General features: G+C 33.3%; 1 protein-coding gene across 1 annotated transcript in view; it reads left to right on the top strand.

Moving 5' to 3' along the window:
• Positions 1-12,523, top strand: part of LOC148599784 (zinc metalloproteinase nas-13-like) — a 33,488-nt gene that overhangs the window by 17,272 nt on the left and 3,693 nt on the right. Inside the window, exons 11-12 of the mRNA XM_088558680.1 lie at positions 10,543-10,662; positions 11,495-11,635. Coding sequence (XP_088414806.1) covers positions 10,543-10,662; positions 11,495-11,635 — 261 coding nt within the window. The remainder of the gene's footprint in view (positions 1-10,542; positions 10,663-11,494; positions 11,636-12,523) is intronic.

Below are 12,523 nucleotides of genomic sequence, written 5' to 3'. Positions count from 1 at the left end.
ACTCTGTAAATGATGCTCAAATAGAATCTACTGTATTTTCAATGTTGATTATCTCCTAAGAGCAGGCAGAATTGAATGAATAATTACACATTTCATAGTGCAGACCCATAAAACAACTGAATTACAAAAATAAAAATATGTAGCCTTTTTTGGGGTGTATCATATTTTTCAGATTTTGCATGAATCTTACATAGACAGCTACTTAAGTACAATAATCTGTCCATAAGCGTGGTCCATTGTTTATAAAACATGTCAATACTAATATATTTTGCAAAATGTTGAAGTAATTTTATAGCTTTGCCTGGAGAAGTTTTTGTTTCAGGAGCTCATGTTCTTAAACCCTAGACATCTTGTGCAGGGCAAGCAGACACTTGTAATAAAATTATAACCTGATTTTAAAGAAACTTTATCATAATATGATTATTGATCTCGGTATTTATCTCTAACACATTTATAAATTACCATGATTTATCAAAATTTTAAGAATTGAAAAATTGTTTATGGAAATCAATGTCCGCTCGCCCTGCATAATAAAATTAGGATCAGGAATATCAGAACATAAGTCTTTCAGTCTGAATTTTTGTAAATAAAAGATATCTTGTTTACAATTTTATTTGTTTTTTTTGTGTGTGTAATATACAAGTTTGAAAATGTTTTTTTTTTTTGTTTGAGATCTATGTTCAATGCATAAATTAATAGATGAATTAAAATAATTCAACAAGGAATGTCCTAAATATTAATTCTGTTAGAACCTTAATATGCATCTAGTCTAAACATGTACAATTTAACTGCAATACATATTGGACAAGCATTGCATACAGGTATTTTTGTTCCTGTAAACAGTGTCAAAATGTATACCGCGGGAAGGCATTTAGGACTAGTGCACTGTTTGTTGCACGATTTTAACAACGTGACCCTTAATAAATCAGAAATCATACTGTTCCATATCTGCATGACAGTTGTATGATTCTTATTTAGAACTATTTAGCCTTCAGAACAGCCAAACAAAACAGACTGCCCATTTCATATGCTTCTTAATTGTAAAAAATACGTATGTTTATTCGCTTCCACATGAGTACATGTTTATATTGGTAAATCGAACAAGTTTGTTGTCAAAGACCGTATGATGTACATTTTGAGATGCACATACATCGATTTTTTGTTTCAATTCTAAAAAATGGCAGTTCGTATTTTGCATACATGTACATCATTTTTGTCCCAAAATGCGTTACGGTACTGTTGTAATTTAAAAGCGTCTGGTCAAGACTCAGGCAGGTTGTGAAATACGAAAAAAAGTATCAAGGAGACCATTTCTGCTTCCCTGTAATAATTCACAGTTAATGTCAGATTCAGTCAGGGCACGTTAAGATAAAGTTTTTCCGCCCCGTCAGGTCACGGACGGTACGGACAGTTTCCCCATCCAGTCAGGTCACATTACAGACGATTTTCCCATGCAATTAAATCACTACTGAGAACGTTTTCCTATTCAGTCAGGTCACGGTACATACTATTTTCCCATTCAGCCAGGTCACTGTTGCAAGCGGTTTTCCCGTTCATTCAAGTCACAATACAGACAATTTTCAAGCAATTATACTCCGTACAGAAAGTTTTCCATTTCAGTCTTATCTCGGTGAAGATAGTTTTCAATTCAGTCAGGTATAGAGTTTTTAACCCATTCAGTTATGTCAGGGTATGGACAGATTTCCAATTCAGTCAGGTTACTGAAACAAACGACCTGTCTTAATCGGGTCATGGTTTTCTATACGAATTAAGTTATATATGTATATAAAAATAGGAAGGAGTAAACAGCTATATATCTGATTATTCATACATGTAATTATATAAGCTATGGTAGGTCCAGATATTGGTCTGGCGGAATATACATTTGTACCATTTTACACTTTTCAACGATGTAAGCATTTCGATCTGGTATTAAAGAATAATTATACCGTTTTTACATCTCAAAGAAAAGAAGAGATTTAGACTTCGTTATCGCAATATTATATTGGTGTAATTACATTGTATGACAATGTTGAAAAGCAGAGGTAAGATGAACCGCATGCATTCGTAGCATTTCATAAAAAAAAACTAATACTGGCCTTTGCAAAGTATCTAGAAAAGGTTGAAATGTGAACAACTGAAATACATGTAGCTCCTTTTTTCATAGTTCATTGACAATTTATATACTCCTAAATTAATATGAAACAGGCGTAACCTGTAGGCGGATGAAGATGAATATATAGCTCATCTAGCCATGTTAGCTATAGCCATCACTTGGCGTCCGATCTTGTTGTCTTTAAAAATTAATCTAATATCTTCTTATCGTAAACTATACTGGACCAATAAGGACCAAACTTGGTATAAATGCGCCTTGAGGTATTCTGCATAGACCTGGTGTAGGGATTTTTAAATCCGTCGAAAAACATGGCTGCCGTTACTAAAATATGACATTAAGTTAAGACTGAAGTTCTCTCATATCTCCAAAACCGTTAGGTTTAGTCAAATTGTTTCAATTGTCGAAATAATCCTTATGATAAGGCCCACAAAATTCTGCATTGGATAAAAAATGTCGGACGATTCCTTCTTAAAGTTATTGCCCTTGAAAGGTGAAAAAAATACAGTTTTCAGTCAATATCTTGAAAACTATAATGGATGGAAAGAAACTTTCCATAGACGAAATGATCCATATGATATGTCCTCCTAAGTCTTCTTTCGAGTCGAAATTGTCGGATAACTTTTAAAAGTTATTGCCCTTGAAAGGAAAAAATTGAACCAGGTGAGCGATTTAGGCTCCTGGGTACCTCATGTTTGATTATCAAGAATGCTGTATTCATGTAGACTGAGGCGGATCCTTTTTTTTTCAAGTTTTTTTTTGAGTCAGGGTCGGTGTCATATACATTGTTTAGATGCATTTCGTATGTTTTTCTCTCTGGCAATATATATATGAGGCAGATGAAACCAGTCAGAGGAGAAAGGTTAAAGTGATATTTGCAAACGATGCCCGACCATGCGCTATAATATTTACATTTCACTTTTGAAATGAAAAAAAAAAAGAAATTTAATTTATGATATTTCTACTCATTTGTTTGTTTGTTTGTTTGTTTCTGTAATATCTAAACAATTCGGGAACTTCAATTTTCCTTTAATATCAGTCGTACATGTGAACACACGTATTAACAAGATGTTCTGCGATGATACCGGAACTTACGTGTCTATTTCCACTATACTTTTAGTTATTACTAGTAGCCATTTGTACACATTGTTTCGTCGATCTAGTCTCCGAGATTTACAAAGTCCTCTATGATTAGCCTATTATTTTTTTCCGCATAATTATGCGCATGAACATATTTATTTGTAATTCCCCATTTTTCTGTCTGACTGAAATCAAATTCTCACATAAAGATTACATATACTATTTTCGGACTTCGTCCTCCATCAATATAATTTTGTTTTGGGTCATTGAACGTTTCTTATCGTGTCGTTCGTCTATTTCCTGATATACAAACTCAAACGAATATCAATGTATTATGTAAACAATGATAAAAAGGAAAATTATTGCGAAAGGTATTAAATACATGTATTGCGAAAAATGCGAACTAAAGTTTTATTTTAAACAGAATAATTTGCTGTTTAATTGTGACAAAATCTTTAGGTGTTTTTTTTTTATTATTATTCCTGACTCTGTATAAGCACCCACTGTAACATGTACAAGTAAGATACTTAAAATTTTAAATTATAATTTAGAAAAGATTAATGATTTATTTAATATCTATCTACACATGTGAACAACTGTACAGCTACATTTGTATGTACAGGTACATATCATGATCAAATGTAGATACATGTACTTATTAACGACTAAACTACATGTACATGCACATAGAAAATACTATGATTAGCATGACAACCTATATGTATACATTTGACATACAGTATTCAAAATAAACTTGAAATATGTAAACATACAAAAACTCGCAATTTCTATTAAAAAAAACAGTTTTGTTTACATATCACACAAACGCCCCATTACTCTCGGCGGAATGTCATTGAGCATGTGTAATGTCTACGCTCCACAACTCTGATATTCTAAATTGTGTTTCCATACCTTTAATATCGTTCATTCTTCATTCCCACCGAAGGATATGAAACGTATATTGCAATTTAAAAAAATCGGCTACACTACAGTTACAGGCATCAAATGTCTTGGCATTTGTCGAAAGACATTTTACAATACGCATTTATATCATATCCGACGGACGCTGCCACTTTTTGTATTCTAGATAAATTTTTTCTTGACAACTCCTTTTTCTTTGAATAAACAACGGATCCCTCGTAGAAATAGTTTTCTGCCACAGATCCGCAATAATAGGTAAAAAAGTAGTCTGGACCAGAATCAAGAATTCGCCACTCGGAGATCGTGTCGTGACCCATCTGGGTACTTTCGTATTTTAGTATACCGGAAGTTGATGTAGATTCGTTCCATTGTCTAACTCTGTCAATTTGCGTTTCGTGTCTCAAGTAATTGTACGCATAAAAATATCCTTCGTTTGAGTTGTAAAATGTCGTATTCTGACAATCGAAACAGTCATAAATTTTGTTCTTTCCAAGGACAATATACCAAGACCCCTCTAGTCTATTCACATCGAAATTTCGTGCCAAAATGTCGCCTGAAGGAGGATTACAAACGACGGCTGGTTTAGGAGCCGGAATGGTCATGCACTTGTTATCAGTGACAATACATTTCATCAAATCGTCAAAAACTTTGTCTTCGTTATTGTATAAGCAATTAAAAACGCACCTTGGATCCTTCGTACCACATGTCATCATGCATCCAAAAGTGTTCCTACAACTGTCATCGCCAATGCACTTTTTCATTTCCTTTGTGCAATGCTTCATCATGCAAAATACATTAGGAATTGTGTCCTCTGCTTCCGCCAATGAAGAGGATTGGAATAAAAACAATGTAACTAAGATTTCCTTAATGTGGGCATGCATTATGGAGTATTATAGTATATGCACAAATATTATATGTGAACTGTCATTCATTTTACGCATTTATATAGCATTAAATAACCATGCCGGCAGACGCGTGGCAGAATTTTGGCGTTACTTAACACGTGTATTATCACGCTTGTTTCTATATTTGTAAATTTGTTTACTAACTACGCGTTACACGTTTTAAAGGTCATTTATATCGTGGCCCGCAAAGCTTACTCTGTTGACCAAGGTCATCTAATGTTAAAGCTTGCTCACCGTTAGCATATGTTTCTGTTTCGTGTAAGTGCTCTTTTAAGTTATAACCAGTACCTGTCATTTCTCTCGCTTACTGCTACGTGCGTAGGATATTGAGAATCGTGTGTACCAAGTCTTGATCATTGTCGTGCACTTTTTAATACAGAAAAAAAATATTCTGTTTTTGTTAAATTAAAGTTCAAGTAACAGGACGGAAGATACGTCGACCAGTACTGAAATCGGGATTTAACCTCTTATTTGTGCTGTTTTTATGGCATAAAATTCGAAAATTATACTGGAATTAAAATACTAATAACGTAGACGGTGAGCAATAAATCCATCGAAAACCATTAGTACTAGACTATTAAAGTTAGATTTAAAAACGTTCAGAAAGTCTAATTTGCAACTGAAGTATGATTTTTAATAGTTCAAAGTTCAGGTCCATAACTTCTAGATGGCATTGTATTGCATATGCCGCTGTAATAGTAATTTGATGTTAAACTCTCGTCAATTCAAAACGGACAGTGGTGCATTTGTAAAAAAAAAAAAAACAAAAGTATAGATTCCCAGATACGTGTATTTATTATAAATGTACAGTACATATACCTCTAGAACGCTACAACAACTGGTCAGTTATTTGTCTGCTGAATATGTGAAAATATAAGATATAATTCGTCGTTAAAAATATTTTACAAAAGTATGAATACCTAATTTATACTTTTTTCTTTACGACTTCTGCACTTTCTCTTTCATTCTTTGTATGTTTTGTATGCTTACGTTTATAAGCTCAATTATTCAAAGACCACGTGAGCTTTTGCCATCACTTGGCGTCCGTCGTCTGCCGTCTTTAACATTTCTTTAAATGTCTTATCCTCTAAAACTATTCAATGGATTATTACAAAATTTGGTCACCAACATCCTTATGGTATCTACTTAGCAAAAATGTGGCGGTTATTGAAATCATCCCTTGCTATTGTTAAAACACAGGGGTCAAGTCACGAAATTCTACAAACACTTGCATCTTAAAATTATAAGAGATACAGGAAAATAAATGAATTCTTCCAAGCTGTACAAAAGTATTTGGGTCGAAGTTGTAAAATGACTCTTTGTTAGAGTTATTGCCCCTGGAAGACGAAAAATGGTGTTTTGGTGTTTTCTACAGTTTTAGTTGATGTTGTAGGGAATTATTGCCATTGAAAGACGAAAAATGAACCAGTCTCTTGTTTTTTTTATTATTTTAACTGTTGTTTTATTTTTCGTTTATGAATGCATTGATGTATCTTTTTAGATTTCCATTGAATCTATTTCCTTTGTTTACATTTTTACCATTTTCCATATTTTACCAATCAAAGGCCAGTTTTCATGTACATCCACGCAATTTATGCGTGCTAGTCTACCGTAACTATACCATTCCATTTTGTCAACAGTGGCGCAATTGCACTGTGGATGAATATTGAGAACTAGTGCACTGTTTTTGTTCAAGATAGATAAGATGTTCTATAAATTGCAAAGTCATACTGTGTCATATCTGAATCCCATTACAAGTAAGAACCTTGAAACCTACACAACGGCCATTAAACTAACCTCACAATGACCACCGTTGTTAATTACACTACGACTCAGAAGTTCCTCTGTACAGAAAACGACTACTATAATTGTACAAAGCAAGCATTCACTTGTGGACCAGACATTAAGTATAAGTTTTTGTTTGAATCAAGAAAACGAGAAAAATTTGAAACATGCATGTCAAAACGACACAGATCTAACAATATAATTTCAAGGACTTTACGGATGCTTTCCCTATTTGAAAAGGCAATTATCTGACATCTGCATCACTGAATTTGCTCAGAAATTGTTCAACAGAATGTTAGAAAAAAGATGATTTTGATAGAGTTATCTGCCCTTCATTTACAGTACATTTCAGCGAAATTATATCTCAATTTACCAAAGTTATATTGAAAATCTTGCTTTTTCCCCCTTGATTCTGATGGTGAAAATAGTTAAATTAAACTATCAAATTGATGGGTTTGTTCATACCATGTTTCACCCTCCGCCTTATTTTTACAAATACTGATACGTAATATATATATCTCCACTGGAGGTTTTGCAGATCGGTCCTTGATTGTTTACTCAATATTGATAAATCGTGCACTCCAATTTCTTTAGCAGTCTAAGTCTTGAAGAGGGTAAATTGTATACTCCGTCTGACCAACACTGTACGTTATACAACTTGTCCGGGCGTGCCATTGCTTCTAACGCAATCATGAATAATCAGAAATCGGTGGTTTCCCTTTCCTACTTTCATGAACTTATGTAACTCCAAGAAAAACTGGAAGCAAGATTGGTTTAATTCTAAGGTCAAAGAAATTATACAATATAGTCCGTGATGTCGTTTTTGTGCAACTAATCGCTAAAGGCAATTATTGTGCTACATTTTAAAGGTGTAAGGACATTAGGCGATCAATATTGCTAAAAATTTCAATTTTGTTGTTATAACATACATGTGTAACATTAGTAAAATATATACATGTAAATATGAAAAAATAATGTTTTTGTGCGTAAGTTCATTGTAATGACGTCATAATAGTACCACACTCATACGTCATTTAACAAAATCTGCTTAAAATTAAAAATTTTTAAATTCAGAAAACTATGTTCACACCCACGTGAAGTTCATGAGATTTTTACAACAAATTAACGTGATTTTCCCGTGAAATTCACTTATAATATAAATTTCATGATTAATTTTTATATAAAAAATAATATGAAATTTATTTGAAAGTTCAATTCACATGAATTTCGTGTAATTTTTTCACAACGATTAATTTCCCTCATTTTGGGTGAAAATGTGAAGCAGAGTCCACTTCAGAATTATTCAAAGTGGTGATACATGTATCTGTTGAAAAACATACATTTCTATTTTACTAGTATAAGTAATGCGTTTAATGAATGTTTTATAATGAAATATGATTTTAAAAGCGATACATATAACAGTGCTGTATTTAAGGAATTTTTCCATACTAAAGTGTGAGTTGTGAATTTTATTCTTTCATTCGTTCAGTCGCAAGTTCAGGACCCACACTGACCGCTTCACAATACTTTATATTGGCTGCACAAAGATGACGCCATTCAGTCAGGTACATGTAGTTACACTTGAGTAGAGCAATTGAATAGCGGTGTTATACACTTAGTCTATTGAAATACTGCATTAGAAAATCGTTTCCAATCTTTCTTCCAATTGGAACTCCTCGGCCTTTGTAGTCACACAAAAGAAGGACCTCGAAGGCACTAGGCATAAGAATCTGTCCGGAATTTGACCAATTCAATTCTAAAATAATAGTTTAACTGGTTGAAAATTTTACTATTATTTTTTGTTTTTTTTTCATAGCTGCAGTCGCTTCGCGCCAATATTCTTGACAGAGTTATTGTTCTTATTATACTAGTGATATCTAACCAAATTTTTAGCGCCACCTGGTGGATAGAACTACTTTGAGTCGCGTATGACAAAATTCCGACAAATTTTTCAATAAGAATTTCTCCTTTTTGTATCCGAGGTTATTTTTTAGTGTAGCGGAAATGGGCGAGTAGTTCTGATTGTCTTTCTTCTAGTCGCTAGAAAAAAAATGGAAAAACACTATCATTTTCTTATAAAGATAGTGTCACGGTCATACATTTTAATCATCTTACATGTCAGACTTGAACCGTTAGATAAACAAGAGTATTGCAGATTTATTACTTCTAAAACCAAGTCTTACTAGAATCTGTTTACAATGAAAACATGACACATGTGTTGCACATTTCCCACGGATCTTGGGCTCATATAATTTATACACGTTTTGGGTAGGGCAATCTTGAAATATCTGTTGAATTAGATAGTTGTAGTTCTGAATATTCTTATAAGTGAATTTTAGTATTAATAAAATGTAGACAAATTTTGTGGATTAAATTAGGTTCTTATGAACCATTGTCGAGGAACTATAAAAATATAGTGGAACTGTTCCCCAAATACATTACAAGCATGCCATAACAGCGCACGCAAAAATAGACATTTTACTTATTTTGTAAAAAAAACATTCTCTTGTAACTTTTACCTCCTGTACATGTTATATAAAAGTTTGAATTTATTAATTCAAATTTTTATACGTGTATAACCGATATATTATACTAAATGGATTAATATGAAAAAAAACATTGTCTCATTCAACATCTGACCTACATATTAAAGACCTTTTGACAGGTAAACATACATGTATTACGAGTGCAGTGGCGGATTCAGAACTTCATAAAAGGAGAGGCCCAACCTCCGAAGCTCTGAATCCGCCACTTGTTTGACGAGGAATAAAGACATACAATTAACGTTTATGAAGCAAAATGGTTGAAAAATAGGTTGATATATGTACATACATATATACACAGACGTACAGGGAAAATGGAATACGAAATGATCAGCAGGCAGACTCAGGTGATGGGACAATGGAATGGTTTACTTCACTTTTGCTGTATCTATATCATAATACCTCGGACTAAGATATTAACACATTCGATGTCCAGAATTAAGAATACTTTTTTGTATTAAAAAGTTCATTAGATTTTAGAATGTCGCGCGTTCCTAAAGATTAAACTTCTTTTTCATGAACAGCTAAGACGAAGTCCTCATAACTGTACACCTCAATCTGAACTACTCGGCCTTTTCCATTACATTAAAAATAACTTTTTTCATCAGTGTAACAAGATAGGCGGAGTACTAATGATTGTAGTAAACCTACTGAGCATTCGATTTGAGTCTGATAGGAGGTGTTTTACTGAACAAATACTATCGGGTGCACTGATATGTAGCGAAAAATCCGAGTGCGTAAAAATATTGGACAACTCGACCTACAGAAGGTCGTCCCAAGTGTTTTACAGCCTAGGACGACAGCGAACTTTATATTAGAAAATTGTTCTATCTCAAAAAGTTACAATTTAGATTACGATATTTACATGTAATCTTTTAATTATGCAAATAACGGTGAAGAAAAAAAGATAATGGATATTTTCAGTGGCGGTTTCTGGGGGAAGTTTGCAGGATGTTAGCTCCTTTCTTTTTATTGGAAAATTTGTCATTTTCATAATTATGTAAATTTGACAAAAAATTATAGCAAATAATTTCCTTTCACCCCCCCCCTTTTCTGAGAAACTTCGGCTGGAACCCCTACTTTTCAAATTGTTCTGATTTGTATTTGTATTTTACTTTATATCAACCTCTATGTAAATTGGTATTATAGTCCTGAAACTATTTAGTAATGCATGTTCCGCCATTTTTTTGTACAGTTAACTGCCGAGATAAGCATTCATATTGCGCCTGGTGGGCAAGAAGGGGAGAGTGCACAAGGAGTAAAGACTACATGACGAAGAATTGTAAGAAATCGTGTAATAAATGCGGAGGAGGAGGTAGGTGCAAGGGAGATATATTTTGTATTATTTCAATGACTTACCAAATACATTTTTGTTTTTTTTCTGGAGGGATGACAAATTAAGCTTCCAGGAACATTTCTTTTATATTTTCCCTGTTTGTTGTGTTTTGTCGGTTTAGAAGATTTTGTACTTTGTACTTAGATTCAGATTCATAAATGTTAATCCACTTGGGCGATCTTTCAAAAGTATAAATCTAATAGGTATATTGTAAAGTAAAAATAGCGGTCAAAGCAGCTTTTTAAATGAAATACAGTGTATATTTTAATTCTGTAACAAAATATCACCAGTCAAATATGTATGTACTTTTATGTGCAATAAAAAAAAGGTACGGAAAGTGGATTTAGTTCATTCCATAACAGGTGTTAAAATCTCATTACAGACAAGGTTGTGGACCTAAGAACAATAGGTGAACATTCGGTTAATTCTATAATTCTCCAGATCTTGTCCCATTAGATACATGTGTATGTTGATATAAGGAATAAATAAAACTGCATTTAAAACAGTTAAACTAATAGAAATTGGAAAAACTTATTGAAAAAAAAATTATAGATAGTAGTGGTTTAATGAATGTTCCCTGTACAAAAAAAAAGATTCCGGTAGTGATTTCACTCTCAGACTTTCATCCACCAAAACGTCACATCATTAGTATCAATCCTAAACCACGAGCCAGGAGCGGCTGAAGATTGTAACTCGTGTGCGGAACAAGTTCCGCTCTCTCGTTAAATATGTGCTCTTTTCGAAACTCGTGGTTATATTTTTGATTTTTCAATCTTTCCAATTATTTTTCATGTTATTGTTATTTTTTTAGGGTGTGCAGATAGGAATAACAATTGTGCGTCATGGGCTAGTAGGGGAGAATGTAAGAAGAACCCAGCTTACATGTTACAGTATTGTAAAAGGTCGTGTAATGTTTGTAGCCAAAACGCTGACCCCGCAACTTCCATATCTAGTAAGTATTATGGCTGGATCCAGAATTTTATAAACAAACAAAAAGTGTTCAACTACATATGTAATTTCTACCCATTTGTATTGTTACATTAATAATCAAAATCGATAATAATTGTGTTACATTAATAATCAATATCGATAATGATTGTTTTACATTAACAATCAATTTCGATAATAACTAACAGTGATGGACGCGGAAGGTTTAGCGGGCTATAAAACCATGTTCATCCCACCATTTTCATCAGAAGTGCCTGTCCCAAATCAAGACCATTGTTTTAGTTTCCTAGTTCCCGGGTTTTGTACATGTATGTACCTCGATATTGCCATTTGTTATACGGACTTTCCTATTGGACTAGTCTTTTTGTTCATTGCAAAGAGTTTATCAGCTGAGTAATTATTATTTAACCCTTCATCGTTGTCTACATTTAAAGAAAACCTATAAAAGGGATCGATCAAATCCGAAATTTATACAACTGATCGTACGGTAAGCGGCACCTTTACACATATATCTCCACGAATACGTGACATTTTTTTAGCAAATGTGGAGATTGCCATTTATACCTCCAAACACTATGGACATTACAGTTCTACTCAGTCACAAAAGGCATCATTAACTATGTCTGTCTATTTCAAATACATTATTTAAACACATCAGGTATCTAAACGTTAAATGAAAAACTACTTGTCAAGATTCTCATACACACAAGCACAATGTAGATATGAAAAGACTGAAAAGTTTTTGTCACATGCACATTCACTCGAAGTCCATTTACTTTCTGTCATGAAGGAAAATATCGGAGATACAAACTCAGTTCTGTGTATGAGGAAGGCTTTGACCTTAAGTGCGCGCAAAGCATTAAGGCTTTCATGCCATGTATCATTCTTGTCA

This window comes from Perna viridis, chromosome 13 (genome assembly GCF_037379345.1).
Source record: "Perna viridis isolate PV_CMFRI_1.1 ecotype Kerala chromosome 13, ASM3737934v1, whole genome shotgun sequence".
NCBI classification, from domain to species: Eukaryota; Metazoa; Mollusca; class Bivalvia; order Mytilida; family Mytilidae; genus Perna; species Perna viridis.
This window is presented reverse-complemented; position numbering and strand designations above follow the sequence as displayed.